Raw genomic sequence first — 21,989 nt, forward strand, 5'->3', positions numbered from 1 at the left:
CAGATGTTTATTCAATTGAACTGAGCATACAGGGCATTGTGTGTATAAAATATTGATCCATTTTGAAATTAGGCTGTAACTAATAAGACATCTCACAACATATATGTTTTGAAATATTTGGTACTATCAGTAAACGCATCCAGACTTCGCTTGTCACGATGTGCTAAGTACAAGAGATCATGTGGGTGCTAGTTTCTATTCAGAGGTCTCAGGGCCTCTTGGTCCAGTTAATGAGTCAGAGAAAAGTTGAAATGTGGATTGGGGAGTTGGGGAAGGCTCCTTAAGAAAGTGACATTTCCATCCATGCCTGAAGAATGACTATTGGGCCATTGTTTTTCTGCAATTGTGAGAAATCGGAAACGAGCTAGGGATCTGTCAACTCCAAAACTATACATCACACAATGGATGCTCTTCTACCAGTTCCTAGTGGGGGTATGACAGCTGAGGGGCCTCACAGAGATGAGTTGCTGGGTCTTCTCATAGTGTATGCATGGAGAAAACCAGGTGTGTTTCACATTTTTCTTCATACTGTGAAGTATTATGTAAAACTTCTTTCACAGGTATGAATCTTGCTGGTGGACTAGATCCATCTAAGTCATTTATAGGGCAGTTTGGCAAAGTGCACAACTAAAGGTTTACCAAGCACATAACCTTTGCCTTAAAATGAGTTTACTTTTAGAATTCTGTTGTGATAAATGTGGATGTACCAAAAGATATAGATCGCCACACAAAAAAGGGTAACCGTGTGAGGTGATGGATGTGTTAATTAGCTTGATTGTGGGAAACATTTCACAGCATGTATATATATCAAATCATCACATTGTACACCCTAAGTAGATATGATTTTTATTGGTCAATTATCCTAAATAAATCTGGGGAAAAGGATAGGATAATATTCATTCAAGAATTGTTGTATTAGAAAAAAAAAGAATGGTATTAGAGAAAAATTGGAAATCATGCAAATATCAACTCTAGGGGACAGTTCAATCAGTTACGGTCGATTCATGGAAGGAAATCCTCCACAGGTCTTAAAAACGATGTGCAGAGAACATGGTAATGACAATCCACTTGGGAAATAAGCAGATAAAAGCAAAAAGTGGACTGATAAAGCAGTGGGTAAATGATAAGTCCTTAGCAAATGGTAGGAACACTAAGTGCAGTTTTCAGGAACATGGGAGTTTCTTTAAGTTACCTTAGCTATTAAATACTTCAAAGCCTATGGCAAATGACAGGGGGAACCTGGCCAGTTCTAGAAAATGTACCATTATGTGCAGTTATTTTCCAAAATAAATTGTTTGATCTTGGATTAGGATAGGGCTTTTATGAAAGAAACACACACACGCACATCCGATGTCAGTTTCAATAATAGAAGGACTCAGAAGTCAATTCCGAGCAGGCACAGGCGTCTGGGCTCCTTTGTTCGCGAATGATTGTCCAGGTCCGAGTTGTGCCATCGAAGTTCATCCTTGGCAGGCTTAGGAGACTGTGCAGCCCCGCAGTCTTTCCTCCAGCTTTCAGCCTGTCTGCTGGAGTCCTGAGGTCTGCAGCCTATCTGCACTGTGAAGCTCTGTGAAGCTCCCAGGGAAGGAGAGGGAGGCAGGGGACTGAAATCCAGATGAGTGAAGCTAGTTCCAGCAGGTTTGGGTGGGGGGAGGACAGCCCTGAAAGTAAGGTGGGGTGAAACAGAGCAGGAGAAAAAAGTGAGATCTCAGATCATAGCTTTCAGTATGTTAGAAAATAAAAAATTGTGTAACAGTGAGAGATTTAGCTAGCACAGGCTACCATTTATCCATTTGTGAAATATTTACCATCCATTTTATTTTGTACAAACACAGCTTGGTGGTGTGATACAGGTGCACATGTGTTTGTGATTTGGGGAGAGGGTGCCATATAAAGATTAGTAAGATACAGAACTGGCCTTCAGGGATCTTACCCATAATTTCAGAACGAGGACCATATTCTGTGTATGGTAGCTCCTTCATGCAGAGAAGGAAAGATATCTAACTCAGCAGGGGCATGGTGAAAGATAATTTTATGTAAAGCACCAAAGTCTACATTTGCATGGCAATTAGTAGGCAATCAGTAAACGATGCTATTATTATTATTGTTATTACTCTTATTAGTACAAGAAGAGACAACACACAGGGTCTCTTTGCACTGCCTTCCAGCTCACATTGTTTTGAGCTAAGCAGGCATCTTTTTTTTCTTTTTCTTTTTCTTTTTTTTTTTTTTGCAGGCATCTTTGTGCTTGGATATCAGTAGCTTTGCCTACCAGACCCATTTTCCGTCTATTAAAGTTCCGGGGCTACTGTACCACACACTGGGTGACTTAAATGATCAGAAATGCATTCTTTGAGAGTTCTAGAGGACAGGGTCATGCTCCCTCTGAAGGCTCTAGCAAAGAATCCTTTCTTGCTTCTTAGCTTCTGGTGGTTTCTGTCAGAATCCTTGGTGCTCCTTGGCCTAGAATGGCATCACTGCAGTTTCTGCCTCCCTCTTCACATGCCTTCCCTCTCTGCGTCTCTGTGTCTCCAGCCTAATCCAATAAGATCTCATTTTAACTTGACTATATCCATGAAGACTTCATTTACAAATAAGGTCACATTTACAGGTTTTGAGGATTAGGACTTGTTAGGGTTATACATTTTGGGTGGACATAGTTTAACCCAATATTCCTCCCTTCTGCTAAGGACCCAGCCATTCAGTCAGGCCCCCAGGTTTAGAAGGATGAACTCTGGCTCAGGCTGGAAAGGAACAGGTGACCTAAGACTGACCACTCTTTTGGCCACAACGATTGGTTTAGATGTGGGTATTTATGTCCAAACCAGGCAGTGAGAGTGAACACTGACGTTTTTATTGGTACTCTCATGGAGGAAACTTCTCTCTTGGCTAGGCTAATTTGGACAGATAAAGGCTCAGTCCTGCCTGTGGTCACATGTGGACAAAGCCTGTCTGTCATTGAATGAGGAAAGCTTGTGTAGTTTAATGTGGGCCCCTGGATCTTATTGTAACTGAACTCAGATCTTTCAACTTTTTTCAATGACGTAAGCCAATAAATTCACGTTTTTTTTCTTCTTTGCTTATGGCATTGAGAGTAAGTTTTCTTTTACTTGTAAACAAAAGAGTCACAAATGATACCTTGTATCCTCTCATTTATATTTTTGTTTCTTCATGACAATACGTGTTGCATGTCTATGTGGCCATATACTAGGAAAGGTCCGTTCTCTGTTCTTGAGCATCTCATGACCTAGTGTGGAGATAGACAAAGGTTGTGGACCATATTGGTTGGCAGCATCAACAGAGAGAAGTCGGACTGCCTGGGTCCAGCTCCCATCCCACCAATTACCAGCTGGGTAACCTGGGGCAAATTATGAAGCCTCTGTGTGCTTATGCTTCCTCATCTGTAAAATAGGAACAACAATAGTCTTTATCTAATGGGATTGTTGTAAGGATTAAATGAGTTAATCTTTACAAAGTGCTTAGAACAATGCCTGACATTTCATAACAGCTATATCAGAGATTAGTTATTGTTATTAAGTGTTCTTCCTTGATTCCCATAATGGCCCTATGACGTTAGGATTATTACCTCCATTTTACAAATAAAGAAACTAAAACTAACTTCAGTCCTACAGGAATTGTGTGGAATTCAGTTCACCCAATGGGAAAGTGACAAAACTAGATCCAGAGTGCAGTGTCTTTGACACTTGGCCACATGGTCTCTTGTGGGTTGGAAACCGATTACAGACATCTCAATAGCAGCTCTGAGATCTCTTGGACATTGAACTATTCATGACAACAAAGGCCCTGATAGATAACTTGATCCTGGGAAGGGGGTCTCTGAAGTCATAAAATTTGCCCATTGTTTTACTCAGTACTTAGCATGATACCTGACTTGTAATAAGTACTTAATACATAGTTTCTGGATGAATAAATGAATGAATGAGTAAGAGCTTTCATGCATCCTTATTAAATGGAGAGCCTGGCCTGGAATTAGGGAATGCAAATTGCTAGGATGGCTCTCTTGGGATTCATTCTGATAACTTTTCATCCATTTATTTTACAAAAATATACTGAACACCCACATGTGCCAGGCAGCGCATTAAATTCTGAGTGTGAATGGGTGGATAAAACTAACACATCATGCACACTCATAGAATTTACAAGCTCATAGTGAACAGGCAACATACAAGCAAATAGCAAATGCAGACCTGATTACAAATAGTGATCAGTGGTAAAGACTGAACCAACAGAATTCAGAGTTAGAAAGCAAGGGATCAGGGATGGGTTTTTAGATTGTTTGGCTATGGATGACCACTTCAGAGAGGTGACATCTTGAGCTGAGACTGAAGGCTAAGGAGGACATAGTCATGCTGAGGACAAAGAGAGAAGGGTTTCTAGAATCTAGAGGAATGAGTTTGATGTGTACTGGGAATGAAGTGGTAAGAGAGTCATGAGAAGAAATCAAGGTATGGATGTGGCTGGAAGGGTAGGGCCAGATCGTACAGAGTCTGAAGGGGGAGGGTCCAGCACACAGTAAGCCCTCAGCGAATACTTCTGGAGTGATGAAATAAATGTTGGATGGTCCAGGCTGTGGGCTGGATTTTACAGTTAATACTTGAGAAGTGAGTTGTTTTCAGTGGCTACTGCCTTCCTTAGTCATTACAATTACTTATTAGATTTGGTTTAGTCAAGAGGACATTAGAGAATGACAGTGAACACCACAAGAAAGGAAACCCAATATGTCTTCAAAACTGCAGGGTGGAGACAGATTTTCAAGCTCTTGGCACAGTCAGCAATGCCCTCCTCAACCACAGACTAACTCCATTTATAAGTTTTAAATGCCTGAGCCATGATGACTGGTACCAATGAGAAGATGGCCTTTAGGGATCCCACAAAGTCATCAGTCATTTTAATTCTAGGTGAGAGCCAAGAGCAACAAGAGCCTCTATTCTGGGTCTTCTGTCCGAGATGTTTCAGAGAGAAGTTTCTGAGCAAATGTATGTTAGGGATGCCTTTGAGTGAAACCAAGTTCCCAAAGCAGAGTTTAATCCTTGGGTCTAAGTCCGATCTATTGTCCTCATGTCTGCAAGTCATCTTGCTCAAACAAAGCACTTATCTTGTCGTTTTCTGACTCCCTGGTGCCCATGCAATAAACTGTACTTTCCTTAAAATGGTATTTCAGTCTTCCAGAATTGAGCTTCAACAGCTTCTTACTGTTTACTTTCTCAAAGTTTCTTGACTTTGCTTGATTTCAAACAGGTTCACTTCCATGGTGTCTCCTCGGCTTGGCAGGACCTTTCTCAGACTTTCATGTCTATCTCTCTGACAAATCTGTTGAGTTAAACACAAATGCCATCTCTCCTCTGAGAAGCCTTCCTTGGTTTAAGTATTTTGAATGAATCCCTCCTTCCTTGGAGGCTCTTTGTAGATTAGCATTTCATTTATAAGTTTGAAGATGTCTACCATATTATGCCTTAGGAAAGGCATGCCTTAGGTTTTTTTTCTTTCATACCTCTACTGTTAATTCCTTCTTCCTTATCCCAACCTGTCTATTAAGTTTCACAGTGTCGCTTTTACATTTATTTCTGAGATTGGGGAATCCCTGTCACCTCCTCTTATAATAACAGTATTGTGAACACTTACTAAATGCCAAACGTTCTTCCAGTCAATTGACATGTAATAACTTACTTAATTCTCAAAAGAACCAGAGGATTGTTATTTGCCTCATTTTACAGAATAGAAAACTGTGCCACAGAGAGGTTAAGGGCCCAAGGTCACACAGCTATATATGCAGAATTCAAGATTCAAGCCAAGTCAGTGAGGCTCCAAAGTTCATCCCCTAAAAGATTATTCAAGGCTGCTTCTCTAACATAAAGACACTGGAGTTGGGGATTGGTTCTGTGTTTATTGTTCTTGTAGCTATATGCTCGGCACCTGGCACAGTACTTAGTACAGTGTAAGAGTTGAATATATACTTGTCATCAAAGAAGGAAGCACACATTCATATATCTCTAAGTCACCTGAAAACAGAGATCATATCTATAGAAATCACTTCTATATCTTTGGTTGTCTTTATCCCCCTGCCACATCTCAGGTGTATTTTGCACATGTATGTTAGCTGGATACTTATAGGATGAAGGGGCAGAAAGAAATAGGGCACAGCAATAGGAAGGAGAGCCAAGAGGGGAACTGAAGAATGGTAAGAAAACTAGCCTTCTGAAGCAAACAGAGCTTGTAGAGAATTGGAGAGAGTGCAATTGAATAGATTTTAAAAAGGACAATGATTTTAATACCTGAAGGGATCAGTCAGGTAAATGGAAATTAGGGACATCGGCTGGAGAGGGCCATCGAGTGAGGAGGCACAAGTGCTAATTGTCAGGTCCCACTGCATGCCGCCGTGCAGGCGGGGATGCAGCCGAAGGTTGCCAGAGCTTATGATTTTTCAAGACAAGATGAAAATCTGGATTTTATTTATTTATTTATTTATTTATTTATTTATTTATTTATTTAGATTTTATTTACTTATTCATGAGAGACACAGAGAGAGGCAGAGACACAAGCAGGCTCCATGCACGGAGCCCGACATGGGACTCAATCCCGGGTCTCTAGGATTATGCCCTAGGCTGAAGGCAGCGCTAAATCGCTGAGCCACCAGGCTGCCTGAAAATCTGGATTTCATATGAACTTCTTTATTTTTGGAAACTGTTGGCAAGTATTTCAAATTAAAGGAAAAATAAACATTCTGTGGGTTAAGCCTAGTGTGACTATAGCAAGATGAGGTCCCAAGTGTAAAGGTCATGCCAACTTTAAGTCACCTCGAAAGTCTGTGTGAGGACTTTTGGAGCCTATTTAACACTCACCATACAAAATTATATGTAAACTCATGGCTCAGTCTTTGGGGGAAATAGAACTGTGACACCAGGGGTTAGGCTTGTACATTCTTCTATGGTATACAAACATTGCTTATTGAATTTCCCTATGGTTTCCCAAAGGAATTGATTTGCAGCCTTAAAATGAGCGTGTCATTTCTCTCACTTATCATCCTCAGCCCTGGGCCAGAATAAAATGAGTCATAGTTGGTCCCTCAAGAAATAGGGAAGTGACAAAACCAACCAGGTGACCTAATTGTGCAAAGCGTTAAAGACCTAACTGTGCAATTTTAGGAGTATGTTCTGGAAGATTTGGGACAGTAAGAAAAGTGGGAGTAACTTGGCAAGGCTTCAGGGAGAATGGGTAGAAATGGGGGCAGGGGACAATGAATGCCTGAAATTAAGAAGGACAAAGAATAAAATCCAGGTAATGGGACACACTTCATCCTCTTGTCTTCTCTTCCATTTAATTAGGTGTGTATGGTTTGAGCACCTACTGTGGGCTTGGTACCATGCTGGCCACTGGGGTCGAAGAACAGAGATGCCGCCAATGATGAAGATGGACCTGGGCTTCCAGCAGCAAAATGCATTAGAATCTTGTCCCTATCACTTATTAGTTGTATGCCCTTGAAGAAGTTTCATAGCATCTTGAAGCACCAGGTTCCATATCTGTAAAATGGGGAGAGTGGTTGAATCAATCACATAGGTTTATGGTGAGATCAGTAAAGAATATTTGTGTAAACCACTCAGCACAGTGCCTCCCACATAGGGCAGCAGCAGTTAGCACATTTACATGTAAATTCTCCAATGGAAGAATACAGAAGATATAGTGCTGACCCAAATGGGGACATTATTTTCCATCTCTTGCTTTTATTTGCAGCAGTACCTATGCACCTCTTCTCCCTGGATTTGCTTTCTGCAGTTTCAATTACGAGCCGTCAGCTGTGAGCCAGAAGCAGATGCTCCTCCTCCTGACGAATGGTCAGCACATCATGGTAGGCCAGCACTACGTCACAATGCCTATGTCATTCGCCTACTTTCCTCTCATCATACAGAGGCTTTATCATCTCACATCATCACAAGAGGTGTGAGTACAGTACAGTAAGATATTTTGAGAGGAGACCATAGTCACATGACTTTTATTACAGTATATTGTTATAATCGTTCTATTTTATTATTATTGTTGTTCATCTCTTACTGTGCCTAATTTATGAATTAAACTTTATCAGAGATATGTACATGTAGGAAAAAACATAGCATATATATATATATGTTTGGTACTACCGGCAGTTTCAGGCATCCCCTGGGGGGTCTTAGAACGTACCCCCTCGGATGAGGGGGAACTACTGTATTCCCTTCATAGCAGACACTACAAATTTTTTTAAAGATTTTATTTATTTATTCATGAGAGACACACAGAGAGAGGCAGACATAGGAAGAAGCAGGCTCCCTGTGTGGAGCCTAATGTGGAACTCGATCCCAGGCCCCTGGGACCACGACCTGAGCCAAAAGCAGACGCTCAACCATTGAGCCACCCAGGTGCCCCAGCACACACTACCATTTGAAATTATGTTTCCAGAGTCTTTTTAGTTCTCCTATGTGGTCTCCCCTCTTACTGTCAGTGACTTGCAAGGGGCAGAAAGGCAGGGAGCCTGTCTACTATCCACCTTCGCCTCCCAATGTTCCCTAGCACCCAAGCATATATTAGGTTACCAATAAACATGACATATATATATATTTTTTAAAGATTTTATTTATTTATTTATTTATTCATGAGAGACACACAGAGAGAGGCAGAGACATAGAGGGAGAAGCAGGCTCCCTGCAGGAAGCCCGATATGGGACTCCATCCCTGATCCCGGGATCACGCCCTGGGCCAAAGGCAGACGCTTAACCGCTGAGCCACCTAGGCATCCCTGATATATTTTTTTAAGATTTTATTTATTCAAGATATATATATATATATATATATATATAGAGAGAGAGAGAGAGAGAGAGAGAGGGGCAGAGACACAGGCAGAGGGAGAAGCAGGCTCCATGCAGGGAGCCTGATGTGGGGCTCCATCCGGGGTCTCCAGGATCACGCCCTGGGCTGAAGGCGGTGCTAAACCGCTGAGCCAACCGGGCTGCCAAGCATGATATTTTTTGAGAACTTATATGTGTGGGTTCTAATACATCATAGTGCGTTATCTCATCTAATCCTTTACAACAGTCTTTGGATTGTTACTCTCTTTGTCTCCAGTTTAAAAATGGGGTGGCCGAATTACAGAGAGGTGGAGTCACTGACTCAAGCTCTTAGGGCAGAAAAGTGGCAGAAGCAGGGTTGGAAAGTGCTCTGGCCAGTGATATGGTCCATGCCCCTTTCTACTGTGAATGGAATATCTGTGGAATAAATGAATTAGTGAAGGAAGAATGAAACGATTCAGAGGAGAGGAGACAATTTAATTGGATAGATAAATGAGTAGGAGTTGCAAGGAAACAAGGGATAAAAGTACAAATGTGTGCATGCATGAATCAAGATTGTAACTGTAGGAAGACCAGGTACAACAAACAAGCAAGCAAGTAAATGGTGTGTATGTGTGTGATAGAGACAGAGAGCGAGAACGAGAGCGAGAGTGTAGGTCTTAAGGAGCCCTGTGTGCCAAGCTAAGGAGCACGGACGTTTTTTTACTTGGGGCAGGGAAACACTGAAGGGAAAATATGGGGCAAGAGCAGGTTTTCTTTTCGGCAGTCAACATTCCGATTATAACAAGGATGAATCACAAGTTAGAAAAGAATTGTGGATCTGAGCAGGGAGGCCAGTTTGGAGACTCTGGAAGTAGCAGAGATGAAAAACTATGTGGCCCAAGCATTATAAACTTTCAGATATTTCTGAATTTGGAGTCTTTAGGTATGAACAGGAAGCAATATTTCCAATGATAACTTGGAATGGCCTGCAAGAATTAATGAGAGTAAAATTTAACCTTATTAGAAAGGAGTTCCCTAAATGGATTTTTGAGCTTTTCCTTTTTTTTTTGGATCAATATTGGGCTGTACATGCCTGCTAGGTGTTACTTTGCTTCTTCCGAAACAGCCACGTAAACACAAACTCGGGCAGGCACTAAACTCTTGGAGCGTCTTTTAGTTTGGGAATCTAAACACAAGGAGCCGTTAGATTTTGCAGTGGCCATCATTCCAAAACATAAATCAAGCCAAATTTGTTTGAAATGCTGTCTTTAGAAGGTTGTGTGTTTTGACAAACCTTGCAGCAAATTTAGTCCAGCTTTTGGATTTGTAATGAAACCTGAAACCAAGCATGCTGGCTTGCCCTGGGGTCTTCGTGAACAAGTTCCAAGCAGCCTTAGTGTAATGCCTCCCCTAATCTCATCCTGGCAAGGGACATTACTGTGTTGGGTTGCACTGGAAGTTTGGGGTGGACTCTGCAAACATTTCATACAATCACAGAATAGGACTGATCAAGACAACAATTTGGGGGTATTTCTCCTCCTGAGTATTCTTAAGAGTGTAAATTACAGAATTAGCAATACCTTATCCCCTGTTGGCTAGTGACTTGGAGATACCCCAAGCCATGATTGGGGCAGAAAGTTAATTAATCTGCTTATTAAAAAGAAGAAATGTCTCATTTGCATGCATTTACATTCAGGTCTTGCACGCAACACCCTTTTTGGTGGTCTCTGCTTCCTTTTCGTAATACCACAGACCTAGCTAGGTATTAGCTCAATACATTTACATTTTCCGTGTCTGGGCTTTGTTTAAGGGTATATGTCTGGTTATCATTGGTTCCAGTAGAATTTGATTGTCATATAGATCATTTAATTCCCTGTAGAGACCCTTACCCCTCCCTAAGCCTTGCAGATTTACTTCCCGTTATCATATACCTCAGTTGCAAAAAGATTTATGTTCTTGACCAATCTTGTAAAATAAAGACCTTGCCTCCATCAGAGTTGGACATGTTATTTGGGGATGAGCCATTCAATTATCTGCAATTTCCTACTCAACTGAATTTTCCATGGTCATTTTTGTGGGTGTTCTCTCCTTCTTGCTTTTCCTATCTCATTCGGAGGTTGGCTTTGGGAGTAGCTTTTTGCTTGTTTGTTTTTGTTTTTGTTTCTTTCCAAGAAGGAAAAAAAAACAAAAAACAACAACAACAAAAAGCCACTGCCCCATGGATGTAACTGAGGCATTCCACCTTCCAAATGATTGTTTTTACCTGAAAATGCTTCCGTAACCTGAACCCAGGCCCCCTTTAAACCTGCCCCAGTGAAGCCTTTGGAGAAGAGGGGGAGAGGCTGGGAAGAGGGTTGATGGGGAGGGGGTGAAATGCGAGGGTGAGGAGGGGGCGAAATGCAAAGGCTGGAACAAGCCCTTAGAACAACAGCAAGTAAAACCAAAACTATAGAGGGAGATGAGCGCTTGGGAAATCTTGGCATGCGAGTGAGTCGCCGGCTCTGATACGGGGGACCAGGGTGCGGTGTTGCTGTATTTTGTAGCAATCACATTTCTGATACATTACAACCGTGTGGCTGTCAGGGGTGAGTGGCTCAGGCAGCGGTTAAACCACCTATATGCTAACAAGCTCAGCAATCAGGTTGTGAGGGGTCCTGGCTGGAGGAAAAAAATTAAAACCAAGCCTTAGACTTCTGTCAGACTGTGAGGAGAATTGTATTTTTGAACTAGTCTACAGTGTGGACAGGAAATGACCTCTCCACAAACTGCTTCTTTAAAAACAAGCAGTGGTGCCTAAAGCTATCCAGCTTCTCTCTCTCTCTCTCTCTCTCTCTCTCCCCCTCTCATTCTCTCCCTCCCTCCCTCCTTCCCTCCCTTCCTCCCTACCAACCTCCCTCCCTCCCTCCCTGAAGCTCCTGCTCTCTCCCTCTCCCTCCTCTCCCGTGCTCCCTCCCTCCTCCCTCCCTCCCTCCCTCCCGCTCTCCCTCTCCTCTCCTGCTATAGAGGGCTCCAACAGCAGTTCCCAGCCAGTGTGTTCAGCCTGCCTGCCTGCCCGCCTCTGTGTGTGTGTGTGTGTGAGTGTGTGTGTGTGTGTGTGAGCGTGTGCGTGCGTCTACTTTGTACTGTGAGGAACACAGCCCATGTGCTCTGCATGGACGTTACTGATACTCTGTTTAGCTTGATTTTCGACAAGCAGGCAAGATGTCCAGCACACCACATGACCCCTTCTATTCTTCTCCTTTCGGCCCATTTTATAGGAGACATACACCCTACATGGTACAGCCAGAGTACCGAATCTATGAGATGAACAAGAGACTGCAGTCTCGCACAGAGGTAAGTACTCCAACCTCGGGTGTGTGTGTGTGTGTGTGTGTGTGTGTGTGTTTGTATTTTTTTTTTTTTTTTTAAACTGTGCATGGGCTTTTCCTGGGTCGCTGGCTGAATTCTGCGGGAAGTGTCCCACTAGATACTACCGCGGACGTGGAAACGAGCGCCAGGATGAATCCAGTAGTTTGGACGCTGGCTTTCCAGGCGCAGCAACTCTTGGAGCTGGGGACAGTTTCTGCCGGAATCTTGAAATAGACAGCCCGGCACTTGATTCGCCTGCCGGGTCTCCAGAAATGCTGGTTCTTCCCCAACTCTGGGGCTTGCAGGCTCGGAAGTCGGTCCCGCTGGCGTTTCGTGAGATACAATTCCAAGGGATCTGGGGGATCATTTGCATCTGGCAAAAGAGATTTTTTTTTTTTTTCCCACAAATCCCCGAGGAAGTCTGCTTTGACCTGCATTTGCTTTTCAAAGTCAGCAAAATCGAGGTGGAGGGGGCAGCGGGGTAACCCCATACACTTTTCAGAACTAGCCCTGGAGGGACACATTGTTTGTGTATTTCCGTGTGAAATTCAGAAACCAGTTGCTCGGGGCAAGGGGGTTCTCCACTTTCTCTGATCGCTGATGGGAGTGTCTCCCCAGAAGCTCTACCTTCCTTCGGAGCTGGCTCTGCATTCAAGTCAGCTCGAGTTTTGCATATTTGTAATCCTGTGCCTGAGAGAGGGAGCGAGCCTCTGCCTCCCCGGCCAGCAACTCTGGGAGCTGAGAGGAGAACAGGACTTTCAGAACTTTGTAAATGCAAAACTCCAGACTGCCTCCTGCAATTTAAATATTTAATGCCAGTTGACTTTTTCTCTGTGCTAGCTGGGCTGGCAGGTCTTGCTGCCGGGCTGTCCCTTTGCCTGCAAGTGGGGGCTTTGTGCTGAAGTGTTCTGAGCAGGAGTTAGTTGTAGGTGCACCAAAGTCACTTGAGGAAGTAGAAATCGCTGGGAATCCCGTCTCCTCTGCCAGAGTGCAAATACCCAGAGGGTTGATGGCAAAGAGCTTTGGGGAAATAGCTTTGCTGGAATTTTAGATTGGAGACTGACTCTCAGCTCTGGAAGGGGGACTCAAATCAATGTTGTATGATAAAATAAAACATACTTGCCTAAATTGTCAACAGAGCCAGGAGAATTCAGGACGCTTGATGTATTTAATACAGCTAACAAGATGTGACCTGCTTTCTGATTGGCTAACTGCTGGACAAGGACTGATTTTTCTTTTTTTTTAAACTGGGTTGTCTTTAGCACTGCTATTTTCTTTATATATTCATACATCATAGAAGTTAAATATCATTGATGATACCGTTGCTCTTCTCAGAAGCCCGTAGCTTTCACAGAAGTGTGAAACCCTGTTTTGCTTAGGGCGCTGACCTGTTGGCAGTAAACGATATTCCTGTGTTTTGTCGTGTGTGTTGCAAGGTTGTATATTTCATTCAGTGTTTTTGGAACTATCTGTTGGATTCTTAAATTCTTGCATAAACTATTGGTTGTCATAGCCTGCTTATCAGAATTAGGGAGATAGGAAATGTCTTGTACTTCAGATGCACATTAATTGCCATACAAATTTGGAGTTCAAGGGGTCTTAAAAATATACTTGGTTGAAAACTGGAGAACGAGGGCCATTAAGGCTTGGTTCTTGAGCAGGATTTAAAAATAACCTGCGTCCAGCTTAGGTTTTAGAAAGTTTCTGAGAAGTTGTGGAATGAGGTTTTGCTGCCATCCTCCTTGGTTAGGAGAACAGGCAGTTTTCCTTGATATCTGTGCTCCCTTGTGCTCCAAAATTATCACTTGGCCAGTTCAGAGCTAGGTTATCTGGGGCGCTTCCCTGTCCTGGCCCTTACGAAAATCTGCAGATGCAGAAAGATCCCACATTTGTTTCCCATTTGAGAGAAAAACCTTCGAAAAGTTCCTCATTTGTAGTATGTCTCTTAAAAAATGTCACATTATCTTTTGTGAGAGCTGAACTCAAGAACTCCTATCTTTTGGATTATGGGGTATTACTTTTAAAGATTTTCCTCTGAGTAGAAAAAAACAGCTTCATAGCCAAGAAACAGGAGAGGAAAGCTTGCTGTGACAAATCTTAAAGATTTTTTTAAAACCTCTCTGACCATGACAAAAAAGTACTGTGAACAGTTTTCTGGTATGTTCTAGAGTCAGCCCCGAACATTACCCCCCTTAATTAGATCTTTTTTACAATTATCCAAATAATTGCCCTGACACTTCTTTTCTCTTTGCCAAGCAGTAAAAGATGTCATGAACCCAAAGGCCATCAATTTGTTTTCATTTCATATGAAAAAAAGGAGAGAATAAAATAATTTCTCCTAAGATATTTAAATATAACATTAGGTATTACATTTTGGTCACAGTTTGTAATTGGAAAAGAAAATGTTTAGATAAAAAAAAAAAACTTTTCATGAGAAAGTTAGATTGTGCCTTCACCGAACTATGTTTATTGATGATGAAGTTGTTCTGAATCCTAGAGACGGTTGAAACAAAATATAATAATACCCAGCAAGAGTTACCAGGTTATTCACACACAAAATCAAATAGATTGTTGAGTGACTCTTGCAACTTAACCAATGCATTCAATCTTTTTGGCAAGAGAGACTCACCTTTTTCTCCTCTGTCTTCTGGTTGTTGATCCTATATTACATGGTATTATTTCATTGATTCCTAACAACACACACACACACACACACACACACACACACACACACACAATTTGAGTAAGACTCTCAAGTCCCCATTCCTTTTTTTTTTTTTTTTAAGATTTTATTTATTTATTCATGAGAGAGAGAAAGAGAAGCAGAGACACAGGCAGAGGGAGAAGCAGGCTCCATGTAGGGAGCCCTACGTGGGACTTGATCCTGGGTCTCTAGGATCATGACCTGGGCTGAAGCCACCCGAGCTGCCCCCCCCCCCCCATTCCTTTTTGAACATAGACTTGGCTAGGAAGAAATCATAGTAAATCAATGTTGATGAGTAAATTATAATCAAGTTCATTGAAATTTCCTAGAAACCTCATTCTTTATGGAAAGGAAAGAAAGTGGTAAAGAACCATGGGGTTTACCTATCCTTCCATAGCTAACCCTCCCTCCCCCAGGCATTCTGTCCTGTGATTGGTGCATTTCTTCTAATTAAATCAAATCAAAGTCCTTCCGAAACTGGGTAGTGAGAGTTTAAAGAGTTTTGGATTGGGAGGTAATCCTGTTCCTTTCTTGTTTCTGTCACTTCCTAAAACTATTTGGCATAGATCATGGTTCCTCATTTGAAAATGGTTCCTCATTTGAAAATTACCTTGTGGTACCCCTAAAATTCTCCAAAATTTCAAATGCTACAAAAGTCCTGGGTTTGGTTTTCTTTTGTACGAGAAAGTATTGTGAACCCAGCATGAAGAGCACAGACATTTATTTGCTCATGGTATTCAGTTCAAACTCACAAACAGTACTGAAAACAATGAAGTCATGGTGGAGAAAAAGCTGAAGGCAGAGACTCTGCCAATCTTGTTTTAAAGTAGTGCTCGGAGCTCCCAGTTCCTGGGACAAAATAGGTACTCAGTAAACATTTGTTAACTTGCCAGTCAATGAGTCAGTAGGTGGAAGAGGAGAGAGTTTGAGAACCATGTCACTGGAATTAGCACCTTTCCCCAGAAACACAATCCTAGTGCCTCTGGGGTCCTGCTATGCCCTGAAGCTGCTTTGGGAATCTGCCTCCCATTCCCCTAAAAGTGTTCATGTGGGGACATTCTCCACCTTTATTTTACCATGATGTGACTTAGGTGCCTAATCTTTGTGGCAAAGGAAACCAAATGTCTAAGAGATTATAGAGCCTTTTAAAAGGAATATGAATGTATCACAGAGCAAACCAAAACAACACAAAATATGTTTTAAATGCTATTGGGAAATAAAATTTATTTGCAACGTCAGAATCTCAGTGGAATTTCATAAAGAAATATGTGGGTGTACTCCCCCGCCTCCCCGGCTTTAAATGAAATTAAGAGAAACTCTTTGAGCTTTGCGTCACTGTTGGTCACTATAATTCCCAGGCAGTAGGAAGGGGGTGACATTTATGTTGTGTGTGTTACCATGATTTACCCGACGTCTTCCAAAATTCTCCTATTTGCATGGTCTTGCTGTCCCAGATGTATTTGGGAAGAACACAACTGCCCAATTATATAGTTAGTTTAGCATTGCTCACAGAGTGCAGTCGGATAGGCTAGAAAAAACATGGTCTGCAGATACCAGAATTTGTTCTGTAAAAAGCTTCAGTATTCACAAAAAGCAGTATTTTTTTCACTTCCTGAGGTCTGTGAAATGAAAATATAGGTAAAATATGGGACACATCATAGTGACCTCCGTTTTTAGTGAAAGGATTTCACTGATGTTGGATTACTATAGAATTTAAGAAAGTTTATCAAGTTGCAAAAAATCTTCATTCTCGTAGATTAACTTTCTGTACCTTTTTTTCTCAAGTGACCCAACATGTCTCCATTGCAATAAAGCTGTTTTAAAGTATATATATATTTTTTCTGCTGGTAATACACTAATTTTAATAAAGTACCACAAACTCCAGGAAAGTGTGGGTTCCATTATGCATTTCTTCTGTTTCGAGTTTTTTTTTTATTTTTTCCTTTTATCAACATTACACATCCCACTCCAAAAGAGAAAACTATGATTACAATTGGAAGCCACACACACAAGGTTTTTATTAGAATTACAGTTTTTGGTTTTGCAGGATTTAATATGAACGTGAAAAATGTTTGAAGACCTTGAAATTTAAATCTGCTGCTTGCACCCCTCCCTGCTCAACTCTCAAGCTCCCTGGGGAGGGCGTGGGAGGGGGTGGGGGGTTCTCATTCTTCTCTTTCAGTTACATTTTTATATACTTCAGGCCCAGGGTTTCACGTTGTAACATCATGTTTATTCATGGGTAGCTTAGTATCCTTGATGTTCAGACGGAGTCTAGTTAAAATGAGATTAGGTATTTTGGATAGGTGGAAAAACATGAGAAATGCTTTGTGATAACTTGGATTTTTTTTTTCCTAGAAATTTAGAAAGAAAAATGCTGCTGTTACTCTGCCTCATATGAATGATTTTCAGTGTTAAACCAGAACTTTCCAAGTTTTTCCGAAGGGGGTTGTGCGGAGTGGGGGGAGGGGGTATTGGTAGTGGTAAGGAAAGCTGTTTTGAAAATGTTAAATGAAACCAAAAGTGCAGTTTTAAAAATGAGAACTTCCAAACTCTTTTATTTTTCAAAATCTCTACATGACTTCAGAAAACAAATCGCAGGACTCTTGTACTGATTTTATTTTCCTGACATCTTTCTTCCCCACTATGTTCTTACTATGGGAACTGTTTTTAATTAAAAATTGCTGCAAACTAACTATTAGTAGGAGGCCAAGAAGGAAAAAAAAAAATCTCTCAACTCACAGTCAACACAGATTCTTATCAGTCTAAAATCAATGCACATTTAAATTTCACCCTTTCTGGTGTGTAAATTATGATATAGGATTTAAAACCGTATGCATTTTTTATGCATTTAGCTTTTTGTTTGGGTTTCAGAAAGAAATTAATTTAAATTGTATGGAGAACAGGGCTATAAATCTCCTTTTATTACATTTGTCCACATTAACTCATTTTTCATGAGGAACACAGAACACCTCCTTTCTGAACAAGCAAACAAAACATAAAACAAACAACCTCAAATATCCAACTTTATCCATTGTCAAGAACAAGAGTCATAAATTTATTTGGATTTGGTTGGTGGGTCTCAAAATACAATTGATCTGGGAAAACAGTCTCTTTTTAAAAGTGTCAGAAAACAGAGCTTTAACAAATGTTCAGTTGATGTAGATATTACATATACCTTTGTCATTATCTGACAAAGATATTGCTTGCCTGGTTTCTTTCCTTCTTTCCTTCTTTCTTTCTTTTTTTTCTTTCTTTCTCAGTTCAAGCCTAGAATTTTTTTTTAAACTTAAATTGTAGAAGCATGAACCTGGACATAGGCAACTATTAATACATAAAACAAAATCCAATTATTTCTTCAAGAATTGCCATATTTCAGGCAATGACAATACCAGAGGCTGGAAATACAGAGATGATTAGAACATTTTCTGTCCTCTAGAAGCTTACAATTTGGTAATGAAGGAAGACATACAAACTTGGTCTTACAATGAGGTGCCATGAGAGATTAATACGTGGTGTATTATGGGTGTGTCCACGTACTGAGGGGTAAATGCCCTTCTGAAAGGTGGTCAGAGACAGTAGCTCCATCTGTGGGCTGCTTACTATGTGTTGAGCACTGTGCTGAGTGCTTTCTGTACGTCAGCTCACGGAAGCCTCATAATCACCTCTGGAGGTGGGTGCTCTGATTGCAGTTTTACTGAGGAAACAAAGGGTTAAGGAAATTGTCCAAGGTCACACAACATGCTAGTTGAGTTTTAGTGGTTGTGCTGTTAATTTCTGTGCTCTAGCACCTCTCTTGAGAGAAGTACTAGCTAGGATTCTAGTTTCACCTGTGGAAACTTATTTGGTGAACAAATTCATTTTTTTTCTCCCTAAAACAGGTTGACTTTTGCAGTGGTTGGAAAGGTGACCTCATCTATCTGACTTGATTTGACTATTTGTCTCTCAGGTCTCTGACTGATTTTCAAAAGACACCATGTGAAATTTCTAAGGATGGTGCAAAGAGCTAGACAATATACCCTGGTTATTGAGAAAAGAACCGAAATGACACTCCCTCTAGAAGAATGAGTGTCTTCAATATTCACTGAAGTGATATTCTCTGAAGAGTCACTGGACTGATTGTAGGATACTATGCATAATCATCTAAAAGTTTACTTTTTTACTTAGAAATATTTAGGTTTCCATCCAGGGCTTGGCTCTTCTCAGGCATGCTCTGTGGAAGATGGTGTTTTGTCTTAAACAATGAAATATTAGGAGATTAAATTAGGATTAGGCTTTGGGATGACCTTGGCTTCCTTTGCAGGTACTCATTGAACAATCTTAGGGAAAATAGAGGCATACAGGGCTTCCTGCTCACCAGTTTGATCCTCTTCTAAGAGGCAATCTCCACCCTCTGTGTCTCTGCCTTTCTTTGTGGGAGGTGATGTCCCCTACCTACACGTGTAGCCTACTTCAGGTTCCAGTGAGGCCCTTGCCTTTATAGTAAATGCTTACCAATTTTTGAACATAGGATGGATTTCCTCATTTGATCTACCCCACACCTGAGATGCTTGCATTCTGGTTGTCCTTTAACAGATACCAGAAAAGTGAAGCCCAGAGACATGTAGACTGAGTCCATACCTGGGCATCTCTGGGGGCCACATCTTCTGACTCCCCACTTCAATGTTCTCTTCCAAAGCATGTGTGTGGTACAGGCCCCTTGCACTCCTTTAGAGGTCCTGACTTGCCCTCACTTTGCCACCACTTTTGACTTACCTAATTTGAAGTTTTAGTCTTCCAACTAAAAACAGAAGGCACAGGGTTAAAGATTTTTGACAGACCCCTCTGAAGAAGAGGGAGCTACTCTGTTCTGGTGACATCACAACCCCATCCTCTCTTTTCCGGGTTAGGATGGTTTCCTAACTGCCCTCCCTGTTCCCTCTCTTCATCTTAAAATCTATTCCCCATGAGCAGCCAAAGTGATATATTTTTTTTTTTCAAAGTGATATTTTTGAAGCATAAATTGGATCACATCACTTTTTAGTGTTCCCTTATGCCCAGAATAAGCTCCTTGCTTTAACTGTAAGAATGGATTGATCTGCTCCTTCCTGAGATCCAGTCTTATCTCCTTCCACATGTTCTGCAGACTCCAGCTACAAGGAGCATCTTTGGATCTAATAACTCTCCGAGCTTGTCCATATTTCAACACCTTTGCCCTCAGCGGTGGGATGGATATACAGATTCCTCTATAATAACCCATACAAGTATTAGAAGATCTAATTTGAATTAGAATTTGACATGGTGTCGGTTTTATTTGCAGGTAATCAATTAAATATCCCAAAGAAGGTAATGACAATGAAGGGTGAGAGTCCCAGCACTTAGGAGATCCTCTCCTGACCAGCTTAAATGTCCCCTTCACAGAGTAGTTTTCCTGGATCACCTCAATTAAAATGACCTTCCTTAATCCCATTCACTTTCTATCACATGTCCCGATAATTCCTGATAATTTTCTTCATAGAAACGGTAGCAAACTGATATTTTCTTGCTTCTAGTTTATTTCTTAAATATCTGCTTGTTCCCTGTGGAGTATGAGCTGTGTGGACACTGGATCTTGAATCTCACCAAAGAATCTGTGAGCCTAATAGCCCGGTGAGTGCTCACTGATAGAATGCTCAGCCAGACTTGCAGGGGGAAAAAAAAAAAAAAAAAAAAGAAGGCTGGAATGAGAAGAAAGGGTTGACCTGAGAATTTTGCTTTCTGGGTGTTATGAATCTGTTGGGAGTCTCCTGACTTCTGATTAAAAATATTTACACTTATCCTAGTGTTTTTTCTCACTTGATATATCTACCACTTCTCTCTCTTTGGGTATGCCAAGGGGCTCACAGCCATGAATTAGGATATGAATCGTGAGTGTAACTTATATTTCCTGGAGCACTTTGCACTTTGGGAAAGGGCTTTCAGGGCCATTAATTAGCTATTTGAAGTGATTTACACAACAGAAAATATGGAAATTTATGTTAGTACGTGATGTTGTGGTTTATAATAAATTTGTGTTTGCTAACTGTAGTGTGAGACAGAGATGCTCTCCCCAGTTGGATTGTGTTTGTGTATGTGTGCACCTTCTAGGTAGGAAATATGCACAGTATTTCCACCAGTGCTTTTTTCCTTTGGAGCAAAAAGAGTGACGTCCCTGGAACGTAAAGATCTGAACGGAAGTATGACCTATAACAAGTCAGATCTGGATCCAAACCCTGGCTTGCCTCTTGCTTGTTCTGTGATCTTAGGGAAGTTTCTTAACTTTTCTGTTTGTTTTCTTGGCTTGAGTTTTAGCTTGGGAGATGAATGGCTAATGGATGTAAAATGCCTGGTATAGGGGCGCCTGGGTGGCTCAGTTGGTTAAGCGTCTGCCTTCTGCTCAGGTTGTGATCCCAGGGTCCTGGGATGGAGCCTTGCACTGGGCTCCCTACTCTACCAGGAGCCTGCTTCTCTCTCTCCTTCTGTCTGCTGCTCCCCTTGCTTGTGTTCTCACTCTATCAAATAAATTCAAAAAGATCTTAAAAAAAAAAAAAACCTGGTACAGTAACCTCCCCACTCTCCCACTGCAGTTTTGCTTTGCTTAGTTTTGGTTCCATGCAGTCAACCGTAGTCCAGGAGCAGATGATCCTCCTTCTGCTATATTGTTAGAAGGTCAATAGCAGGCTAACGCTACATAGCAATGCCAGTGTCATTCACCTCACCTTGCCTCATCACATAGCCATTTTATCATCTTATATATCCCCGGAAGAAGGGTGACTGCAGTACAGCAGATATTTTAAGAGAGAGACTTCATTCACCTAACTTTTGTTATAGCGTATTGTTATAATTATTTTATTATTAGTTATTGTTGTTAATCCCTTACTGTGCCCAATTTATAACTTACACTTTATCCTAGGGGTGTATGATGGGAGAAAACATAGTACATATAGGGTTTGGTACTCTCCATGGTTTCAGGCATCCACTGGGGGTCTTGGAATGCATTTTTCACAGATAAGGGGGGATTTCTGTGTATAGTAAGTGCTCAATGAATGGGAACTAAGATGAGGATGGTGATGATGATTTGAGGCCCCTATTCTCTATCCTATCAGCAAATTAAGTCGCATAAG

General features: G+C 41.3%; 1 protein-coding gene and 1 long non-coding RNA gene across 11 annotated transcripts in view; one reads left to right on the forward strand and one right to left on the reverse strand.

Annotated features, from left to right (window-relative positions):
* Positions 1-1,320: 1,320 nt before the first annotated feature.
* On the reverse strand, positions 1,321-7,843 carry LOC112653231 (uncharacterized). Its single transcript, XR_003131982.3, has 3 exons — positions 7,756-7,843; positions 7,367-7,538; positions 1,321-1,661 (listed from the first exon to the last, which is right to left on the reverse strand). It is a non-coding gene; the product is annotated as an uncharacterized LOC112653231 (long non-coding RNA).
* Positions 7,844-11,622: 3,779 nt separating this feature from the next.
* LDB2 (LIM domain binding 2) overlaps positions 11,623-21,989 on the forward strand; it is a 376,014-nt gene continuing 365,647 nt past the window's right edge. For 7 of the 10 annotated variants that reach the window (XM_025437952.3, XM_025437955.2, XM_025437959.3 and 4 more), the window contains exon 1: positions 11,623-12,149. In XM_025437952.3, the coding sequence (XP_025293737.1) occupies positions 12,018-12,149 (132 nt within the window). In that variant the 5' untranslated portion in view covers positions 11,623-12,017. The remainder of the gene's footprint in view (positions 12,150-21,989) is intronic. The other 3 variants (XM_025437954.3, XM_025437956.3, XM_025437961.2) reach the window with 1 other exon arrangement.

This window comes from Canis lupus, chromosome 3 (assembly GCF_003254725.2).
Source record: "Canis lupus dingo isolate Sandy chromosome 3, ASM325472v2, whole genome shotgun sequence".
Taxonomy (NCBI): Eukaryota; Metazoa; Chordata; class Mammalia; order Carnivora; family Canidae; genus Canis; species Canis lupus.